Raw genomic sequence first — 23,601 nt, 5'->3', positions numbered from 1 at the left:
CTTCCTACTGTGTCTGGTCCTGGACTATATGAGTCTGGCTCACGGGACAGACACCCCGACTGAGCATAAACTTGGGGCTATGCTCCTGACATCACTCAGAAGGCAACAGCCCCTAAAGACGATCTGTGCTCACTCTGCAGACCCCTAATGGGCTCGTCTCTTACAGAATGGTCCCCGTAGTAAAATGTCTGCCAGACACAACACACGCACAACCCACTCAGCCCTCACACCGCCTCAGAGGTGGCCTCTGTCCTCGCCACTGATGTCCAAGGATGCAGCCACACGCAGCCACATGCTACTAAGTGCCAGCAGCAAGATGCGAGACCGCCTGGCAGTATCTGGAACATGTTTGCTGAGCCAAACAGGCTGGCACACTCCCTATTTGCTTTTTAATCCTTGTGCCATAATTCTGGGCAAGTTTTCTCTTAAAAAAAAAAAATGCAGTCTTGGGGCCCCCGAGGGACTCAGTTAGTTAAGCAGCCCACTCTTGATTCTGGGTCAGGTCATGATCTCAGGCTTGTGAGATCAAGTCCGGCACTCAGTGGGGAGCCTGCGAAAGATTCCTGCCCCCCGCTGTCGTGTGCTCGGCAATCTTTTCTTGATTCCTAACTACACAGGTTTTGCGTTTTATGACATCTTCACTGTCAATTTCAAATACAGATAATGCCGGAAATCTGCCTGGACCACCTCCTCATCTCAAGCCTTTCTTGGAAGTGATCTGTTCATTTTCAAATCTGTGCATTTACAGAAATACCCAGGTACATAAAAAGAAATACAATGTATCATTCTTTTTCAGACATATGGCATCAAACACGTGGCCTGGAGCTTGCTGTGTTCCCTCTAAGTGTCTCTGAGACAGGGCCCTTGTCACTAGATACAAAATAGCCATCAAGTATAGAAAGAGACACATTATTGTATCACGTGCTCTGACTCATATTAACCAACCACTTCCAACCTGGCTGTCTGCGCTCCGGACTGGGAGCGCTGTGTCACTGTTGCCTACAGTGTCTCCCGTCTACAATGTCTCCCGTCTACAGTGTCTCCCGTCTACACTGTCTCTCGTCTACACTGTCTCTCGTCTACAGCTATGTGCTACTACGCAGAACTCACTTAACCATCCCTCCTGACTGACTGACATGGGGATGGCTTCTCTTTCTTTCCATCACAATGTGAGACATCCTCGTACATCTCTCTTTGGGATAAATACTTAGAAGAAAGGATACATACACATACTATTTTCACTTTAATGTACGGACTGTCCTCAAAAATCCTGACCAAGGGACCCCTCCAGAGGGCAGTGCCCGAGGTAAACAGCAGGCCACAAACAGCCCAGCCACACTGTACCCCCCTGCCCACCCCCACCCCGCAGAGGGCTCACCCCTGCAGTGTTCTCTTGACAGAGCTGGAGAGGAACAAGAAGGACAGGATGGTCAGAGGGCAAGGAGCCATCTTGCCTGCCGTGCTCTGAGCAGAGTGCTCTAATTCTGACCACTGCCAAGGTTTCCCAGTGCCGGCGGCAAGGCCCACACACCCCGGCCCGGTGCTGTGCTCTGGCTACTCTGTGAGACCATCTCTGTGCCCACAGTGATACGGAAGCGTCTGGAGAAGAGGCACCTCGCCTTATACTGAGTCCCTCCCACAGCAGCCACTTGGTGGTGCACGGTGACGGAGGGTGTGGCCCGAGATGGAGGGCACACTAGCAAGAACTCACGGTGACGTGTCACATAGGATATGGACGGCAGTTTTCGCTCAGCATTGCACCAAAGTTTCAGGGTTGAACTTACTACCATCTACCATGTGCACTGCACAAGGTTTTGGGAACTCAGAGTTAAGACACTGTCCTTGCTGCAACAGAGGCTGTAGCGTGGAAGGAGAAACAGGTTAAGGAGATGGGATGTTAAGGACTGTCTTGCCTGTCACTCGCAGGGGACGAAGCGCAGTGAGCTCTGTGCTTTCTCTGTCTTCCTGATCCATCCAGAGGCTCCCTCCAGCAGCAGCTCGGCCTCCGAGGACCACCAGATGCCGGTGGGACTCTCTACCGCACGAAGGGCACGGGCTGTGTCTCTCTTGCCCACGCTGCACCCCCGCTGGCACAGTACCCACCTCACAAGTGGGGGTTTCATAAATGTGGCTGGTCAGGCTGTCGGCAGAGTTGGGAGAGGGAGGGATTAACCCAGAGTGCCAGCAGGTGTGTTTTGGTAACAGGAGAACTTTACTTGCAACATCTTTCTATGCTATTTTGATGGATAACAATTTTGAGATTGGACCTTAGCCAGAGTCCATCACGAGTCACAGTGAAATAAAGACTCCTGAACGCTCACACATCTCACTAGGCCGCAGTTCCCAGCCTGGCTCAAAACCCAGGGGAGAAGCAGGCATGCTAGCAAGTGGGCTGGCCGTGGCCACAGAAATGCAGCTCCAACCCCATCTTTATTACTTACTGTTTGACTTGAGGGAATTTCCAAACACTGGGTCACTTTATTTTATTATTTTTTTAAAATTATTAAAAAAAGTTGTTATTCTAATACAAGTTATATTTATAATTAGGGTTACATTTGGTGGCGTGACAAGTTAGGTACATTTTATTATCTCCACATGGCACAAGGTTTACATTTTAGATTTTTGTCAAGATATACTGATTACAATGGCAAAATGAGGCATGAGGATTACAGAACCATCATCACGCTGGTTCTTGTGAGATTTTCATGTTGCCTTGACATGAGAGCCTCCTCTTCTACTTCTCTCTGCTCTACCTGTTCACTCTCTTTGGAAACACATAATTATCAATTTAGTCATTCTGAACTCTATTCTGCAGATACCTATGTATTTCTTCATCTCTATCACTTTTTAAAGCTATTTTTAATATACCTGTCGTCCCAAAGGTTTTCTTCAATTTTGTTGCAAGCAAGGAAGTCACATTATTTCTGCTTTTCCCAGGAGGCAATTGAGTACTTTCTTCTAGCATGGATGACTATGACCCTGCAATTGCACTCCTGGGTATTTACCCCAAAGATACAGATGTCGTGAAAAGAAGGGCCATCTGTACCCCAATGTTCATAGCAGCAATGGCCACGGTCACCAAACTGTGGAAAGAACCAAGATGCCCTTCAACGGATGAATGGATAAGGAAGATGTGGTCCATATACACTATGGAGTATTATGCCTCCATCAGAAAGGATGAATACCCAACTTTTGTAGCAACATGGACGGGACTGGAAGAGATGATGCTGAGTGAAATCAGTCAAGCAGAGAGAGTCAATTATCATATGGTTTCACTTATTTGTGGAGCATAACAAATAGCATGGAAGACAAGGGGAGATGGAGAGGAGAAGGGAGTTGGGGGAAATTGGAAGGGGAGGTGAACCATGAGAGACTATGGACTCTGAAAAACAATCTGAGGGTTTTGAAGGGGGCGGGGGGTGGGAGGTTGGGGGAACCAGGTGGGGGGTATTAGAGAGGGCACGGCTTGCATGGAGCACTGGGTGTGGTGAAAAAATAATGAATACTGTTATGCTGAAAATAAATTTAATTAAAAAGAAAAAGAAAAAAAAAAAGAATATATGGACCACAAGTAGGAGGATTGTGAAGTAGAGAGGCACCACTGAGGCAAAACACCACTGACGGCCTAGGCCCTCAGAGGCAGTGCCACAATACAGACCCATTCCTGATGAGCAGATGTCACTGTGGGTAACTGGGTCACTCTAGAACCTTGTCGATGGAATGACAAGGATGTGGCAGTACACTCAGGTAAAGATATCCAATCTTAATCCCCAACAGCCTTTTTCTGTTGCCGGATGACAAAGCCCGAGCCATGTCTCCTTCACGAAAAAATAAAATGACATGAAATAAACCGATACCCCCCAATCTTGTTTGAAAGGAGCCAACTGCCGTCACACCATCAAAAGCCCAGAAGATGTGCGGCTTCTCCGTGCCGCCCCCGCCTCTCAGAGTACATCTCAATCACAGGCCCACACAAGCGTCTGGCTCAGGGAAGCTCGGCATCGGCCACGGCCACGGGGACAGTCTCAGCGCTTCCAACTGGAAGACCGTCACTGAAGAAGCTGCTGAAACCAGCTGTCCCCAACGTTTTTCTCCAGAGACATGTGTTTTTCCTAAGTGTGTATTTTCAAGGTTCTCATGTCATTGTCACGTGCTGTCTCTTTGGGACAGACACTCAGCAGCAGACCCGGCGGATCAAAAGGCACGCGCCCTCTTTATTTTAATACTGCCACTAAATCACCTTCTGAAGAATCTGGCCTGGGACCCTGGGCGGGCTCAGCTGGTAGTGCACACAACTCGCGCTAAATGTCAGGATTATGAGTTCAAGCCCTACACTGGGCATGGAGTCTACCTAAAAAACTTAAAAATAAGGAGCCTGGACCAATGCATATTGGTCACACTGGGCAAATCCAAGTGTTCAGGTTTTTTGTTTTTTTTTTTTTCATTAAGATAGTAGTTTTGTTTTGTTTTTTTAAATTTAAATCCAATTAGCCAACAAAAAGTACATCATTAATTTCAGACACAGTGTTCAATGATTCATTAGTTACATATAACACCCAGTGCTCACCAATCACGTGCCTTCTTTCACGCCCATCACCCAGTGACCCCATCCCCCAGCCATCTCCCCTCCGGCAACCCTCAGTTTGTTTCCCAGAGTCAAGAGTTCTCATGGTTTGGTCTCCCTCTCTGATTCCTTTCCGCTATGCTAATTGTCTTTCTGTCTGACTTATTTCACTTAGCATAATACCCTTCAGTTCCATACCCGTCGATGTAAATGGTAGACATTCATCCTTTCTGATGGCTGAGTAACGTCCCAGTGCGTCTATGGACCACATCTTCTTTATCCATTCATCTGTTGAAGGGCATCTCCAATCCTTCCGCTGTTTGGCTACTGTGGGCATTGCTGCTATGAACACTGGGGTACACGTGCCCCTTTGTTTCACTACATCTGTATCTTTGGGGTAAATACCCAAACTGTTTAGTTTTATAGATAAGGGAAATGAATCCCCCATTCTTTCTCTTAAAAAGACTGTAATCAGGAAAAAAATACGGGAGCAAAGAGCACTTCGTACGGCACCAGCACAAACTGGGCAACCAATCTGAGTTTGCAAATTGCAACTGAGAATTCTGTTTCTGACCATGACAAAGTAATTAGTACTGGACTTATCCTTCTACCTTCACTACAAAACTAGAGAAAATAGAGGACAGCTAATTCTGGCACTGAAACAGGCAGCTTTAAGACTGACTAATGAGGCATGGAGAATTCATGAGGTAAGCCACATATCCACTTGGCCTGGGAGCAGTTTCCAAACTATAGCATGGGGGGAAAGGAGCACCGGAGAGCCGCAGTCTCATTGCACTGGAGAGATGGGGGCAGAGTCTGGATCTGCAAAAAAGGCAGGAATATGTGGAGCAAGGTACCAGAGAAGCAACAGCCAGACTCCCTCAATGTAACATATATAAGGTTCAGGAATGGCAAAAATTTACTGTGTGTGTAAATAAGCAAAAAGGGTGATGTTAGTAACCAAAGGAAAAACCTGTCGATAGAAACAGATCCTGAAAAGAGCCATATGTTGTAAAGAGCGGACAAGGACGCTGTGATTCATGCGCTACTAACTGTAAGCACTCTCGAGGTCATTAAGAAGAAGATGGGGACAAGGAGTGAACAGATGGGGAGTCTCAGCAGAGAACATAAACTATGAAAAAGAACCAAATGCAAAACCTAGAACTGAGAAGTACAGCATCTAAATGCCAAGTATTAGAGGATTACCATACAAGACTAGATACAACAACAAAAAAAAGCAGAGAGGGTAAAGAGATCTTGAAGACAGATCAATAAGGATTATCCAAACTGAAAACGGAGAGGAAAAAGACTTTTTTAAAAATCACAGTTTCAATGACAATATAAAAATGGCCCAAGATACACGTAACTGCAATCCCATAGAGGAGAAAACGGGGCAGAAAAAATATTTTAAGAAATGATAGCCAACATTTCACCCAAATTTCATGAAAGATAATTAGCACACAAATCCAGAAAAACTCTAATGAACCCCAAGAAGGAAAAATACAAAGAAAATCACACTTGTACACATCAGAATCAAAATGCTGAAAAGCAAAATTAAAACAGAAAATATCCACAAGAAAAATGGCAAATTACATATAGGTGAAGTAAAATAAACTCAAAATTCACCAGAAGAAATGATGATTAAAAGGTAATATAATGAGGGCACCTGAGTGGCTCGGTGGGTTAAACCTCTGCCTTCGGGTCAGGTCATGATCCCAGGGTCCTGGGATCGAGCCCCGAATCGGGCTCTCTGCTCAGCAGGGAGCTTGCTTCCCCATCTCTCTCTCTGCCTGCCTCTCTGCCTACTTGTGATCTCTCTCTGTCAAATAAACAAATAAAATCTTAAAAAAAAAAAAAAAAAGGTAATATAATGACAACTTTAAAGAGTTGGGGGGGAAATGTAAATTTAGAATTCTATATCCAGCAAAAATATCTTGCAAAATAAGAAGGAAATGAACACATTTGTAGATTTCCAAAGGTGCTAGAAGAATTCATCCCCTCATGGGCACACCTGCACAGGAACAGTAACAGATGTTCTTTAGGCTGAAAGGAAGTGACGCCAGGTGAAAACACGCAACAGCGGAGAACTGGGTGTGGTTCATACACGGGTAAACAGACCATTTTCTTAATTTCCTTAAAATAACAGCATCGTACCATGGAATTTATAATGTGTACAGAAGTGAAATAAATGACGACAACAGCAAAACGACAGATGGGTCAAAAGAATCACACTACTATGAAATTCCTACGTTTTATACGAAGTTACAGTCTTAACACCACGTCGACTGGTGACTCCAAGGTGCGGACTGAAATGCAAAAAGTGGTCACGTAGAAAGCAACAAGAGGTAAAGGCACAAACTAGCCAAGGGAATCAATGGAATAAAGAAGGTCTGATGAGCCCAAAGGGAGAAGGAAAAAGAGAAACAAGAATAAAAAACAGTGGGACGGTGGCCCTCAACGGCAGGTAACTAAACTTACAGTTACATTGTATTTACGCAAATCGAACACGCCCATTAAAATCTGGAAATAGAGTAAGTCCCTGTGCTGTCTACAATGGACTTACTGGAAACGAACACACAGGTTGACCGGGACGTCCATACAGTCTACACGCCAGCTAGACAGTAAGCTAGGGATGGCTGTGACTATACTGACAACCAGGCAGAAAAGGCTTATTTTATTTACTTATTTATTTAAATATTTTACTTATTTATTTGACAGACAGACACCACAAGTAGACAGAACAGCGGGGGGGGGGGGGAGCAGGCTCCCCGCTGAGCAGAGAGCCCGATGCGGGGCTCAATCCCAGGACCCTGGGATCATGACCTGAGCCGAAGGCAGAGGCTTAACACACTGAGCCACCCAGGCGCCCCAAGAAAAGGCTTTTTAAACCAGAAGAGTTACAAAATACGGGGAATATGTCCTAGTGATATACGTGTCAATTCATCACGGAAGACAAAAAACTATAAATGTGTGTATCTAGTAGGAGAGCTTCGAAACACATGAAATCAGAACGGTACTGAAGGGAGACACGGCCAAGCGGGGTCACAGCAGGACAGAAGGATGACAATGGGCGTGAAGGATTAGGACGGCACCACCAACTCCGTCTACTCGCCATAAATTCCCAGACCCACCAAACTCAGGAGACACTTTCTTTTCAAGCGTCTGAACAACACTTAAGATCAACCAAAGCTGAGCCATAAAATAAATTTCAAAAGAATCAAATCTTAGAATGGTCTGTAACCATAAAAGACTTAAATTAGCAATCAAAGACAACAGGGTATCAAAAAAAATTCCCCGAAGAGTTAAAATTTGAACACATTTCTTTCTTTTTTTAAAAAATTTTATTTATTTTTTATTTATTTGACAGAGAGAGATCACAAGCAGGCAGAGAGAGGGGGAAGCAGGCTCCCTGCTGAGCAGGGCGCCCGATGTGGGGCTCGATCCCAGGACCCTGAGATCATGACCTGAGCCGCAGAGGCTTTAACCCACTGAGTCACCCAGGCGCCCCCAAATTTGAACACATTGCTAAAAACAAAAAAACATGGATTAAAGAAAATTCACAGGGAAAATGAGAGAATACGTTGAATGAAAATTAAAATGTATCAAAACTTGTGCGCTGTAGCAAACACCAGGCACAGAGGGAAACCTACAGCCTTAAACAAATGGACTGGAAAAGAAAGAAGGCTGAAACTTGATGATCTAACCTCAAAACGAATAGGGTAATAAAGATCAGAGAAAAGAAAACAGATGGGGGGCATCCACAAACGAGAAAAATCAGTAAAGTAAAAAGCCGTTTCTATGAAAAGAAGGCTGTGATGGACAACCCCGTAGCAAAGCCGATGAAGGAAAGAGAAGACACAAACAGGGTTTGCTCGGTGGGTCCCACACACGTGAAAGGGACAGTAGGAACCATTTTCGCCAGTCAACTCAACAACACGCAGGAACGGGAGTCCTAAGAGACGCAAACCACCGAACTGACTGACACAAAAAGAGACAGGAAATTCTGAACAGCTCAGTATCTGATAAAGAAATGAAACAGTAGGAAGAAAAGTCAAGGTCTGAGTCATTTCAGTGAAAAATTCAGTCCCACATTCCAGAAAGAAATGACGCCCATGTTTCACGTTCCTCTTGCAGAATCCAGAGGAGGACGGAGCACCTCCCAGCCTGCGGGACAATGCCTCAAGCCCCTGCTATCAAAACCTAAGAAGAGAAATACAGGTCAATGTTTCTTGGAAGTAGAGACACAAAAATTGACCAAGAAATGCTAACAAATTAAGTCTGGCAATATATAAAAATAACTAATTGTGACTAAAGATGTGGGTAAAGTAATACATCATGACTCACAGAAATTCATGCTAATTTAACACACAAAAAAATCAGTGTAATACACCTCCCTAATAGCAGGTGCGAAGGGGCCCCTGGGTGGGCTCAGTGGGTTGAGCGTCCGACTCTTGGTTTGGACTCAGGTCGTGATCTCAGGGTCGTGGGATCGAGCCCTACGTCAGGCTCTGTGCTCGGCAAGGAGTCTGCTTGAGACCCTCTCTCCCTCTTTCCTCCACCGCCCCCCAAATAAATAAATCTTTAAAAATAAAACAGGAGGTGGGGGAAAAAAAGAAGACAAACTACCTGATTACGCCAACAGATGCAGAAAAAGCATTTGGCAGAACTCAAAACCCAATGATGAGGACATGTCTCAGCAAATCAGGGAGAGAATTCCCTCAGCCTATTAAAGGGGTTCTAAGAAAATCCTACAACCAACAGAATATTTTGTAGGGGCAGGCACTTCCCCTAGGAGTGGAAACAAGGCAAGGAGGTCTGTTTTTACCACATATACCCAATGTTATTTACACTGGGTTTCTTAGACACTGCAATGAAGTAAAAAAAAATAAGTAACTTGCATTAGAAACTGGAAAGAAAGAAAACGACCTTTGTTAAAAAAATAATGAAAAACTCTTTAACATCTTTGAAGTGCACAACTAAATGGTTCTGGTATATTCACGGGGTCGTCCCCCTTAGAGAACGACAGCCCAAGTTTAGAAAACTCGTCATCGCTCTGAAAAGAAACCCCACACTCGTTAGCAGTCGCTCCTTCTGAAAAACTTCCTTCCTGGACAATGAAACTTTAAAATACGACTTATATTAACATCAAAGAACACAGGGAACTTAAGAGTGCATAAACGGAAAGGCGTCTGTGTTGAACAGGATGACTGAGTCCCACAAGAAATTCAAGTAGACCCCGTCAATGGGGACGGCAGCCCTGAGCTCGGACCAGAAGATTCAACGGCGTCCGCTTTCCCCAACTGATCTGTACTTTCAAAGCCACCGCAAGAGAGTATTCCGGGGGCCTTCCTGGTAGCAGGGAAAATCACCGGAGTCACCCCGCCCCCAAAGGCACCCAGGTAAGTCGATGGGGAAAGAGAAGGCTTCTCAACAGACCCTAACTTCCCAGCCCACGAGCATTCGTCCAAGATGGGCCACAGGCCTGAACAGACACACCGGCCCAGGGCACATGGGGAGGTTAAGCCACCAACTCTTGGTTTCGGCTCAGGCCATGATCTCACGGGTCGTGAGCTGGAGTTCCGAGTCAGGCCCTGAGCTCAAACCTGAGTCGGCTTGAAATTCTGTCTCTGCTCCTCCCCTGCCCGAGCGCACACTCTCACACACTCGTGCGCTCTCCCAAGTAAAATCATACACACACACACACACACACACACATATAAGTCATATGTATAATAAATAAAATCAGGGGCGCCTGGGTGGCTCAGTGGGTTAAAGCCTCTGCCTTCGGCTCGGGTCGTGAGCCCAGGGTCCTGGGATCGAGCCCTGCATCGGGCTCTCTGCTCAGCGGGGAGCCTGCTTCCCTTCCTCTCTCTCTGCCTGCCTCTCTGCCTACTTGTGATCTCTGTCTGTCAAATAAATAAATAAATAAAAATCTTTAAATAAATAAAATCATATATGTGTGTGTGTGCATATATATACCCAAAATGTAATCTGCTTAAAAAAGAATACCTTGCTCCCTTCAGACAGACAAAGATTTCCTGGAGAGAACATACAATATCATAACAATTTTAAACATTTTATAGCTTGGATGTCAACAAAATTATAAAAATCTGCTCATTAAGAGACACCACTTAGTGCCGTGGCAAGCCTCAAACCAGGCAGAAACCCAACATGGACCTGTACCTCACACCGACCTGTACCTCACACTGACCTGTACCTCATGTACATGACCGACTCCAACAGACCAGTAACAAAGATGCAAGGCAGGAATGGGCTTTAACAGACACTTTATTAGAAAATACTATGTGGGGGCGCCTGGGTGGCTCAGTGGGTTAAAGCCTCTGCCTTCGGCTCAGGTCATGATCCCAAGGTCCTGGGGTTGAGCCCCGTGTCGGGCTCTCTGCTCAGCGGGGAGCCTGCTTCCCCCTCACTCTCTGCCTGCCTCTCTGCCTACTTGTGATCTCTGTCTGTCAAATAAATAAATAAAATCTTAAAAAAAAAGAAAAGGATGGGATGTGAAGCTCCAACTTCTAATAAAGTCAGATCTAAAAAATGCTAACTTTAAAAAAAAGAAAAGAAAAGAAAAGAAAATACTATGTGATGGGTATCCGGGGGGCTCAGTCAGCGAGGCGTCTGTCTTCGGTTAAGATCAGGATCCTGGAGTCCTGGCATTGAGTCCTGCACTGGGCTCCCTGCTCAGCAGGGAGTCTGCTTCTCCCTCTGCCCCTCCCCCCCAACTCATGTTCTCTCTCTCTAATAAATAAATAAAAATCTTTAAAAAAAGAAAAGAAAAGGAAAAGAGGGACACTGCACCTGGGGGTCTCAGTGGGTTAAGCCTCTGCCTTTGGCTCAGGTCATGATCCCAGGGTCCTGGGATCGAGCCCCGCATCCGGCTCTCTGCTCAGCGGGGAGCCTGCTTCCTCTCTCTCTCCGCCTGCCTCTCTGCCTACTTGTGATCTCTGCCAAATAAATAAATAAAATCTTTTTTTAAAAAAAAAAAAGAAAGAAAAGAAAAAGATCTACTACGTGACGTGCAAATGTAGCGGAATCCCAGCTACGAGCCCAGGGAAAGTGCTCGACTCACTCTCAGGACGTGGAAATTGAAACCACAAAGAGAAACCAAGAGACACCACTGAAACCTCAAGACGGACCGTCCCACACACTGAAGACACGGGACAACCAGAACCTCGCCCGGACGGTGGGAGAACGAGGCCCAGCCGCCCCTCCGGACAGCCCCTGCGCGGTTTCTCACCCCGCTAAGCCTGTGCCTCTCCGAGACCCGGCAACTTCACTCCTGCATCCAAGAGAAACGAAAACGTGCGTCCCCACAAAAGACTTCAACAGCTTTGTTCCTGGTGGCCAAACCCAGACAGCCCAAGCATCCAACAAGAGGATGAAGAAACTATGCAGTACTCGCATCGTGGAACAGTCCTCGGCAGTGACAACTAGAAGCTACTGATACACACAGCGATACGAGCCCGTGTCAACGACGTCACGCCCAGTGGAAGGGGCAGGTCGGGGAGACGGCCCCACGGGCCGTGCCAGTCCTCTGTGTCCCGGCCCCTCCCCCGCAGCAGGGAACAAACCAGCGGTGACACAGGTCAGAGCAGCAGCCTCGGGGCTGGGACCGACGAAGAGGGCACGAGGAGACGCTGTCGGCCGACGGGCGGGCACGGACCGTGTCCAAACACGGACCTACACCCTCAAACTGCATCAAGACGCGACGAACTACACAAGACATTTTTCGAAAAGGAGCCGCACAGAAAGCTCCGGGGAAGGGCCGGCCGCGCCCAGGGGAGCCACGCGTCCGTCCCGACCGGTAGGGGGTGAAGCGACAGATACCTGTTCACTCTCCGTGGGCATTTCTCCGGCTTGATGTCCAATTCGTAGTGATAGATGTCAATTTTTGGAATGTCCATTTCAAAGAAGTTGGCCTGTAACTTGATGGTTCTCCCGGAGGTCCCGAAGTCCGGTCTAGGCGGAGGCTTGAAGGCATATCCTTGGATGGGCGGCGGCGCGGGAGGCGCGAGCACTGGAAGGGCCAAGAGAACGCGGGTTACCCAGGGCGCAGCGGCTTCCCCGAGCTCGTGCGCCGCCACCGCGCGGCCCGCCCTTCCCAGCTCCCCCGACCCGCTGTCCCACGCCACCCCCCACAGCGGGGCTCACGCAGGCCCCCTGCCACGGCTCGCCCGGGGCACCGCTTCCTATCCCCCAGCCCCCGCGCCAGGGGCTTCAGACAGCTGTGCTCGGGCGACTACCCACGCCGTCTCTCCCGTCCCCGCAGACCAACAGCACATTTCCACAAAGGAGGGGCCGCAACGTCAAGCCACCTCGTGACGTCAAAGGCACGGCAGTGACTCACGGCTCGTGTGTGTCTGTACATCGCTGCCCTGTCTTTGCATGTGACAGAGACCGGGAAAACGGGACCATGTGGATTCCCAGGAGACGAGACCAAAGGGGTACGATGCATACGGGGTCCAAGAACCCCACGCTGGTGGCCCCCCTGCATTCCCGGTAAGTCGTTCACTTAAGCAAGGAATGTACTCCTCCCCCACAGACAGTAGACAGAAACTTCACCCCAACGCAAATGTTCACTAATTCTAGTAAAGTTCAAACTGTGGCTTAGGAAAATAAATCAACTAAATATTTTTCCAATAACAGAATACTCTTAATTTTTGCTTGTCTTTTTTTTTTTTAAATCCTCCTCGTTAAAAAAAAAGAAAGAAAGAAAGAAAGAAAAAATCCCACATACTTCAATCCCTGCTGATATTTACCGGAAACGAAAGTACGCTACTAAGAATAATTTAAGCTGTTTTTACTGCATTTCTGACCTAGAAAAACTCAGAGCCCTTCAGTTACTCTTTTTGCTTTGTTTTCTTTCTACGAGAAAACAAACATGCTTCAAAGGTTATTATTCTCACTGAGTTGTACCACTTGGAACCCTTCAGGTCTGTCTCACTGAGCAACTCTGACATCACTGACCGTAGATGCCATGTTTACAGACTCGCACACCACACACCAGCCCTTCAACAAGCACACTCGTGTGCCCCTTACTCCTTACTCGTGTAACGTCCAGGATGAAGGATACAAACATAAACAGTGCAGGCAGCTCCCGGGTCCCCTCCCAGAGCAGCGTGGGAATGCACGCCAGCAAAGGACTGGGCGGGTCTGCTCCTCCTAAGCACAGGCTACGCGTGATCCTTGGCACTACAGACCCTGCCCCTGCCCAGGAGCGGACTGCGCCGTCTGCCCGCATGCCCTCCCTGCTCCTAGGCAGAAGTCTAATCTACAAGATGCATCTTGCGAATACAGAAACACAGCGGAACCGCACACGAGTTGACAACTTTGCCCCAGGAAATGCCCAGCCAGAGAGACCCGTCCCATTTCGGGAACTACAGCACCAGCCACACCAAATAAGGGCTTTCCAGTTTACACGGTGCTTTTCACATGTTTCTTGACTGTGCATCACAGCTACGGAGCCAAGATGTTGCTTCTGAAAAGGGAAGCTGCCCAAGGCTCAGAGAGGAGCAGCGAGCCGGGGTGCCCGTTTCTGAAGCAAGGCTTCCTTCCGCCCCTCAGCGGCCATCTGTCCCCAGCTAGAGGGGGATGAGTTTACCGTCCTAAAATCTAACCACTGGCACAGACATGCCTGCAGCCCATTTCTCTGGCTGAGCCCGTTTCTCCTGTCTCCGTGATACCTACCACTTCCAGAGAACCGCCGCGGGAAACGAGGGAACCTGCCACGGCCCGTGTCACTGACCCGGGTCAATGAAAGCGGTGGGAAAACACAACGGCGATATGTTCACGGAATACGTGACTTCACAAGCTATTTCTTCCTTGCTTCTAGCTCTTAACCCGAAAATCCTGAGAGCTCTGGGCCGGTGTGTGGAGGACATGACCACAAGCGAAGCCCTGACGGTGCCCCAAGCAGAGCAGGGGGCGGTCCCCGCAGCTTCAGGCCCCTGGGAAGGAAACGCTGGAACATGCGGATAGAGAGTCCGGCCCAGCCTCGCCCTCGGGGAGATCCGGGACTCATGCCTCACGGGGAGTCGTAAAATGCTAAGACAAGCAGGACTGGGACCCGGAGAGGACCTCGCCCAGGCCAAGCCGCACAGGAGAGCTCGGGCGGCCGCTTTTGTGGGTGTCAGCTCTTGGCCCAGGGGAAGATGATGTTCTGAGATGAAAACCCAATGCCGACCAGGACACACACCTTCTTCACGGTCAACACAGATGACTCCGAAAATTAACTCCAGTGTTACCTAGAGAGCAACTCTCCACGCGCGCCCTTCCCGTGGCCCATCTCCGCGCACCCGCGCCGCAGGAGGAACAGAGAAGCAGAGATGCCGGGGAGCCATGGGCGGGGGCGGGGGGGGAGGGGCTCCACGCCCCAAGCCCACGGCCCCAAGCTTGGCGAGCGCATGCTACGGAGATGGGAGACGGTCCTCAGCTCAGCCTCCCCTGCCGGGGGGACCGTCAACATCTGCTGAATACAGGACAGCCCAAGAGGAGGATCTGGGGGGGCTTCACCAGAGAAGATGTCCCTGAGCGGCTCAGTGGGGACTTCACCCCAAAACCCAACCCTGCGGTAAGACCCCAGGTCCTCTCCAGCTGTGCCGATGCCGGGGGCCCGGCGCCCTCCCCGCCTCCAGGTGCTCCCAGCTTCTCCACCCTCCCCAAGACACGCCGCTTCCCTCCACTCAAAGCTCCGCCGGACGCCCAGGCCCGCATCTCCCCCCGCCCCACGGCCCCAGCAGGTGCACCCCCTCTCCCACCTGGCCACGGGGCACACGGTTCTGCTGGGAATGTGCTTCCACTGTGTCCGTGCCATCGGACTGCTGCCCTGGGGGGCGAAACCCTTGGGAATAGGAAGGCGACCCCTCCTTCCTCATCCAGGAGCACTGGATGGTCACTGCAGGAAGGGACCTTGGCAGGGGGAGGGAAATGGCGGGTCCGAGGCCAGCACAGTCCCTGGCCCACCACCGATGCACCCGTGAGTGGCACCACTGACCGAAGCACGTTGCCAGGGCAGGGGAGCCCCAGCATGCAAGCCGGCACTGGTAACGCAGGCAACCAGTTTTTGCGGAACTGCTGCTGGTAACTCAGCACACGTGCTCAGAAATTCCATTTTTAGAGCCACGTCTCCATCAGTGAAAGGGAGACGTAGTGAATGAGTAATCAACTTCCTATATGAGCAACTGGGTCACGGCAACTGGGAAGTTTTGCTGGTTTTTTTTTCTTTCTTTCCTTTTTCTTCTTCTTTTTTTTTACAGGCACCATGGGAAGCGAGCCTGTCGCTGTGTTCTATGTAAGGCTTCTGCGGGACGGGGCTCTCCTCCCCAAGTAATCCAGGTCTCAGGGCGGGGACTGTCACCCGCCTTTTTTCATGGGAGGGTCCCAGAGCAGGCTGTGTGACACCTGCCCCACGCACAACCTCCTGGCAGCCCCCTTGCCAGAGCGGGGCTTCTGTCCCAGCCCTCCCTAAGTAAGGGGTGCACACACAGGACAAGAAGTGGGGTGACCAGAGAGTGAAGGCTTGTAGAGGCTCTCCCACGTACCAGATAACGGAGAGCCTGCGGGTCCGGGTCACCTTCTTCACTTAACTACAGGTCACAGAGCACCTTCCACAGTGGCCTCCGTGGGCGACTGCCTACCGAACACGTGGTCTCGCTCCCACCTGTGATGACGGACAGGGACCAGGTGGCCGCTTTCATACCGTGCGGTTTTCTCTGACGTCAAAACACACACTTACTACAGAAGATACAAAAAAATACAAAGAACAGAAAAGTTGCTGTGACGCCACCAGAGGTGATCCCTCTGTTCAAAGTCAGGCTCTGCACACACGCATGACACACAATGTGTGCACTTGCGCGGACACAACCACGCAGACTTCTCCCTGACGGCTTTCACCTAACGTCATATTACGCAATTCTCCACAACGAATCTTCGCCGAGGGCCGTGCGCACTGAGCCGTCTCCTGCCGACGCATCTCAGTGGTTTCCAAACATTCCCTGTAAAAAGTAAGCGCTGCGCTGAAGACCCACGAAGGAACATCTCTACCTGCGTCCTTGGAGCGGAAGCAGGGGGCCCACCGGAGGGCTCAGCGCACGAGGGGGACCCTGCCTTCCGCAGCACCCGCCGGGGGCTCCCGCACGGCCTACCGCCGCTGCCGCCCTTCCGGCCGCACTCGGAGAACAGACTGTCCGATCGACACGCGGCCCTCGCCGGCTCAGGCTCCAGGCTTCTGGTCTCTACAACGAAGGACTTGCTGACCAATTAATGCCCTGAATCTGACCCCAGGCCAGGCACGGACCCACCCCCAGGAACACAGGGTCTGAGCGAGAGGCCGCAGTGCACAGACAGGAACGGGGTCCTGAGCGCAGATGCCGGGCCTCGGAGTCTGCAGGACGAGCATCTTCCCCAGGGCTGCTGCCGAGCCCTGCCCTGCCCGCCCCCCACCGTCCTCCATCTCTGCCCTCCCTGCTACCAGGACCCACATGTCAGAGGCCTCTAGGCCATGGGCACGCCACCGCTTCACGGCTCAGCCTGGGAGCTGTGTCTCCTGCTCCTCCACACAGCCCGTCAGGCCTGTGGGGTGCCCTGGGCCCCCTCAACCACTATGCTCCGTTTCAGTCACTTCCCGGGGTCCAGGCGACCACACGATGGGTGTCCTTCCAGGACACATGTTTGTCGGCCTCCGAGCCCAGCCAGGAGCCATCCACGTGCCCACCGAAAGGACCCAGGAGACGTGTGCAGGAGACCAGACCCCCCACTGCGCAGCTTCCCACACCCCAGCCGTCTACACTGGCGTTCTGTGGTTTTTCTCTTTTTGCTGTCCTGGCTTCCTTGAGAAGCAAGTGAGGCCCAAGGCCCATCTCCGCCCCAGGAGCTGCCAGGAGGCGGCACGCACGTGCTGTTCTGTCCTGCCTGCCCCCACCACAGCCTTCATCAGGGCGGCTCGTCTGGCCTCCTCAGGTTCAAGTCCCGCCACCAGGTGTCCCTCGGACCAGGCCCGACCAGGCCGAGTGCCCTGGAGCCAGGGCCCTGAGAGTGAGACGCCCATCACCTGCGGACCCCGGCCCTGGAGAGGGAGGGTCAAGGGGAGCACCCCCGAGCCAGGAGGTCTCAGCCCAGAACCCACGCAGACAACTTGGAGGGCCTGTGAACTTGGGCTGGGCTCAAAGTGAAATGTATCGCTCCTGCCCTCACGGGCAAGGACAACCAACCACACGAGGACATGCCTGGGGCACGGGGAAACACAAGGCTCCCCGGCCACATGGCGGCGAACGGGTTCAAACCCGCTGCTACTGTGGGGCACTGGGGGGCTGTCAGTTGGGTGCCTGACCCCTCTCCCAGCTCGTGGGTACATGCACACTCTCTCTCTCTCAGATAAGTAAAAAACCTTTAAACTCACTGCTACTTCAAAACCATGGTATTTACTAGACTGGCTGCCGGACCCTCACTAAACGTGGTCACGTTTGTTCTGTTAACTCTACTTCAACAGGAGCAGCTTTCCTCGTCATCCTACGTCTTGTCCTGTGCCCTGAAAAACATTCTTATTCTACCCATTACCTCGACCAGCCTGACAAAGGGCTTCATGACCCCGAATGCATGAGAACCGCCTGCTCCAAGGGGACGGGGTGGCCTCATCTCTAAGCAGAGAAGACGGCGTCTCAGTTCCCAATAATGTCACAAACCGACACCGCCCCCCCAGGTTCGTGGTGGTGTGACAGGGGTGCGGCTAGCTGGTCCTCGGACAGGGAGGGCCCCGGAGGCAGCATCACGCCCCGCAGGCCTGCAAACCAGGCGTCTGTCTCCGCGGCTGCCCCCCCAGCGCCTGTCCCCGAGGTGATGTGAGCTCATGATTTACCAGCTGCCATGGCAACCGGCTCGCCAGGCTCATCGCACAGGCTGCCTACCAGGCAGGGGCTCGGCGCTGGGAATCAGACATCAGACGTCCTGCTAAGGCCTGACAGCACGGGCTTGTGTTCAAAACGGGAGGCCCGTCTGCATCCCAAGACCAAACCTGTACATGGTCTCAGGACCCCACAGCTCTGCCCATTCAGCTAGAAGCAAATCGGGGGGAAGAAGTGAGCAGTCACCAGGCAAGTTTATCTGGGGACGAGCACAGAAAGGCCGCAGCAGACAAGCATCGTTGTTCCGAGAAGCTCTTCGTTTCTGCTCTTTTCTAAACACCGAAGCACACGGAACAGAATTCGTACAAACCCTGCGTAACCCGTGCGGCCTGCACTCCGGCGGGAGACACTGGCTTGGAGCAGCCTCGGCCCCGCACCCAGCCTCCTCCCACCGCCACTGCCCCTGCGCCTCACAACCAGGACCAACGCCAATGTCTTGGCGCCGGCTTCCACCATCAGGCCAAGAGCAACATCCCTGGCCACCGATGACATGTAATAAACAGCAGAATTTGGGGCCCGAAGTCACCTTGGAAACCGTGGGGAGAAAGTAACTCACCCTTTCCCCCGAAACCCGCTCTGAGTCACGGACTTGGGGTGAGCCTGGCTCCAAAGGTCTGGGAAGTCTGCCTGGGGGAGGGGCCCGAGAGGAAGCCCATGGAGAGGGGAGCCTGGGGCTTCCCACCCCCGCGAGGGCGCCCGTCGCCACATCTTACTAGCAACGCAGCGTCTTCCAAAACAAAAGGACCTGGGTGACCCTTTGCCCTTGGGTGACTTAAATGTTCCTCAAGATACACGTAGCTCACAGAGTCATTAAATTAACACAGAGTCTGGCCCTCGGTGACCGGCAGGTGACCACCGGTCCAGGCTCTGCATTAACTGGCTGACATGCCGCTCGCCGTACTGGCTGCAGGGCCAGCAACACAGCGTTCCTCCAGGAAGGGAGCCCAGCTCACCAGCACCCATGTCTCAGCCGGACCAGCACAGTCAGAGACCTGCCACCGAACACCAGGAAGCTACTGTCAAGCTCCTTCCGGAGCCTCGAAGCAGGCATCGGTATTCAACGTCATGTATCCTCCGTTTCCTTCTAGAATTCTGTTTTCACTATACTGGGCATCAGCCAGAAATTATGAAGACAAAAGAAAGTGACAAAAATAGCTCAAGGCCGTCCAGGCCTCCTATGCCACAATGTGGGCCAGGCCGGGCATCAGCTCCTTCAGGCTTCTGGACATCCCTGGAAGAGGCAACAGCAGCTTTGGGGCTGAGTGACTCGTCAGGGTCCCCGGCTGGGCAGTGGCTGGGTAGGACCACCACCCAGGTCCGTGTGTCTCCTGTACCTTTGCTTTTTCCATGGGCTAGAAAAGGACAGGTTCTGAAGGCTCCTGGGGCCCAGACCAGAGAGCAGAAGCCGTCCGACCAGCGCTCTCCTGCTACCACCAGGACAGACAGACAGACAGACAGACAAGCTGCCACTCAGCGCCTTCACCTGTTGCCTGCACAGGCTGCTACGGCTTACGGCCCCCCAGGCCAGTGGGACTCCACTGAACACAACCGCGGCTGCCTCTCTGGGAGCTGAATGGAGCCATTCTCCGAACGAAGCGCTATGAACGCAGACAGGGACACGGGCTCCCGTCAGCTGGACAGAAAACAGAACCGCGCTGCGTGCAAACCAGTTAGGGACCGGGAGGAAAAGAAGCCAAAACCCCAAAGCAAACGCGCCCGAGCTCGCAGAGAGACGGGTTTCTGTCTGGCCGAATGCCAAGACAGGGAGCTTCCGCTCCCACATCCGGCTCGGGCCGCACGGCCTAGAGGAGACGAGCCCAGCCGGGTCGTGGCCTGGGTCGCGGTCACCTTCTCTAACGGCCAGCGCTCACCCCCGACCCCAACCTCCGAAGCCCACCTTGGCCTATGAGCTCCCACACCTGCAAGGGCACGAAGCAAGTAAAATGGGACATGGAGGGGACACACGGGGGAGGGGGGGTCCCAGAGGCGGCCGGGGGCTCAGCAGGTGTGCACAATCCCAGCCTAGGAGAACTCCGCGCTTAGCACACCGGAACCCGGCGTCTGGGCTCAGGACGCAGCTGGCCCCACACCGGTGCTTCAGGGGGACGCTCGGTGCTAGCCCGGAGGGCGGGGGGCTCCGAAAACACCCCAAGGCTGACAGACCATCCGATGAGTCCCTTTCTCCAGCATGGGGGCGTGTCCACAGCCAAGGGAGGCGCTGGCTTCTGCCCTTCACCCTGGGGCAGGGGCAGGTGTCCGCAGCACCTCCCACTCTGAAGGAGGGTGAGGAGAGACAGAAGAACCAGACAAAACCCTAGGCAGGCTCCCAGGCCCTGCAGGGAAAGAAGCCAACCATGGAGTCAAAGAGCTGTTCTCTAGAAATGTGTCACCTTCATGCGGGCCACAGTTCCTGTAAATCTTTTCATTTCTTCCTCTCTTGGTAAAAAAAAAACCCTCTGGGAAATTCCAATCTGTTGTAGCCTGATTATTGGCAACACCCAAAAAAGTGGCCCTGGGAGGCAATAGGGGAAGAGGGGGGCAGCCAGTCACTCTGGGGCAGTGGGGGTTGGGGATGATGAGGGGGCAAGGGGCTGAGCACGGCAGGTGCTCCCAGGTGACTGCGCGGTCCTGGCAGGTGCCCAAGGCAGGGGGAGGGGGTGGGGGGGAGGCGGCAAGCCAAGCGGGCAGGGTGTTTGCCACTGAACTGCCTCAGTCAACTTTTGTGGTTGAATGAGTAATACTCCAAAAATATTTTAACCTCGTTTCAGTGAGCGATACGCATGCCTCAGGATACATGACACCTACGTAGAGTCTAGGGCTGGTTATGAGCCACACAACCAAGTGCCCCCAAGTCAGTGACTAACAAGACGGGTCTTCATCTTCGTTGGAAACGCAAAGAATTTCACCCACAAAGGATTTTTAAACAGGCTTTGGTGAACCTCCAGTCATCATTTAAAACACGATTTCTTTGAGAAACCGTCCCCAAAGTCATCTCTGTGATCTGTAAATAGAAACATTTCCCATAAAAATTGTTTCAATAAACTTTCCCCCCATGTCAAAGACACCTCCTCTGACCCGCCCCATCTGTCCACAGTATGACAAAAACGGGAATAAACACAAGGGAGAATTAAAGAAACACTCGTAAAGCGTATATTCCCTCCCACCAAAGCGTCTCCCCAACAGCTGCCATGAGCACCGCCCGCGTGGGCTCCGCTCCGTGGCCCGACACTCCCGCGAGCTTGTCACGGGACTTCGCCACGCGACGTAAGCCCGTCTCAAAAGCTCCGTGAAAACACGGACCACCCCGTGGTGCATTCGCCTCACGCTTCTCCACGGCGCTCACCACGTCCGACTTTCTCTTTATTCTCTGATTCTCTGGCTAGTAACGGCCTCGCCCACTAGAACACAAGTGAAGCCGCGGCAGGGATTATGTCTGCGTTTGTGCAACTGTTGACTGAATGAATGAACGGACGAGTAAAAGAACATCTCAGTGTCACATGCTTGGTAGAAACACCTTCCCTTGTTACTCAGCGTCAAGCGTTTCGTGGCACAAACCCGAGCGTCCTGCGAAGACCACCCTCGGTCTCCCGCACGCTGTCTCCACCGCTGCGACGGAAGAAGCCACATTTATCAAGCATCTCTGAGACTCGGGGTGTGCTCCAGACGCCTCCTCCTCTATCCTCACATCCACCCTCCTGGCCACGAGCTCGGGGCTCCCTGGGGGGTGACTCGGTGCCAGGCCAGTGGGGCACAGAGCAAAGACTGCCTTCAGCGGGGCCCTCTGCCAGCATGGCCCACGGAATGGACCAACCTCCCTCGCAGAGAGCTCTTAGGACATGTCCCATACTTGAGGACCATCTCCTTCACCAAAGACCTAAATCCTTCTTTTCATCACCCCAAGCCTACAAGAATCTAACCCACCGCCTTCCTGTTCCCATCCCTCTTCAGCAGAAAATTCAGAATTTTGTGCTCTTTGACAGTGACGAATCCCTCTTAGTTACCAAGGACATCTCTGGGCAGCAGCAGGACCCATAGAACTGCCCCTTCTGGTGCGTGGGTTGATTCACACTCTCCCACGACACCTGCGGAAGCGTCGGGGCCCCTGGTGCGCCGGGCCTGCCGCAGAAACCTCCACACGCACCTTCTTGTCCACTCCCCACCCCAGCTCAGGCACAGGTGATCCCCACGTACAGATGGGACAGCAGGCAGGTAAGGGACAGGGACAGCTGGGCTCGGCCCAGGTCTTGTTGCTAGCAGACCATGTGAGCCCTGCCGCCGGGCCAAGCAGACTCAAGTCCTTTGGGGACAGTGGGTATACTGAAGTCAAACGAATGTTTTAAAGAGATGGGTGACCTAGCAGTGCATAATAACACAGGCCCCCCAAGTTCACTCAGTTAGCACTCGGCACACGGTAACAGCTGCCGTGGGAGGTCTGTGTGCCCAGCCCCCCGAAGCATTCCCGGTACGCTGACTCTGATTCCACTCCTGCAACATTTCCAGAGCACCAGTGGCGTCCCTGTCCTCAGGAGCCTCACCCCAGAAGACGCCAGGCAGAGGATCAGGAGGGACGGCAGGAGCAGCCGTGAGGACGGGGCAGGGTGGGCTGAGACGGCATTTCAGTCGTGGGACGGCAGAGCAGGAACAGCGGAGGGAGAGGCAAGGTGAGCTCCCTTACCTCTTTATGACAAAACAAATCCCAAACAAATACAAATTGTAAGAGTTAACATTTCTAAGTGAAACAAAGACATCCTTAGAAATACTTCAAAATTTAATAATCTTCTATAATCTGGGAGTCAGAATGCTTTCGCTCTTGGAACCAAAATGCGGGGGTCACAAAGACAAATCTGACTATGTAAGATTTTTAAAGCTTCTCTAATTGCCCTACAAATTCAGGAAATTTTATGACAATAAGTTCACAAATGCGAAAATATAAACCTGGATATACAGAGTTTATATAAATTAATAAGGCTTTGGGGCTCCCTGCTCATCAGAGAGTCGGCTTCTCCCTCCCCCTCTGCATCTCCTGCTCGTGCGCACTCTCTCTCCATCAAATAAATAAAATCTTAAAAAAAAAAGTAAAATAAAAGGGCGCCTGGGTGGCTCAGTGGGTTAAGCCGCTGCCTT

At 51.8% G+C, this 23,601-nt stretch overlaps 1 protein-coding gene across 3 annotated transcripts in view; it reads right to left on the bottom strand.

The window, feature by feature from the left end:
- The window catches only part of AGO2 (argonaute RISC catalytic component 2), a 95,872-nt gene that overhangs the window by 36,751 nt on the left and 35,520 nt on the right, over window positions 1–23,601 (bottom strand). For 2 of the 3 annotated variants that reach the window (XM_044244891.1, XM_044244888.1), the window contains exon 2: window positions 12,407–12,596. In XM_044244891.1, coding sequence (XP_044100826.1) covers window positions 12,407–12,596 — 190 coding nt within the window. Of the gene's footprint in view, window positions 1–12,406; window positions 12,597–16,119; window positions 16,182–23,601 lie in introns of those variants that run through there. The other variant, XM_044244889.1, reaches the window with a different exon arrangement.

Source organism: Neovison vison, chromosome 4, assembly GCF_020171115.1.
Source record: "Neovison vison isolate M4711 chromosome 4, ASM_NN_V1, whole genome shotgun sequence".
NCBI classification, from domain to species: Eukaryota; Metazoa; Chordata; class Mammalia; order Carnivora; family Mustelidae; genus Neogale; species Neogale vison.
Note: the sequence above shows the minus strand (reverse complement) of the source record. Positions and strands in the feature narration are given on the sequence as shown.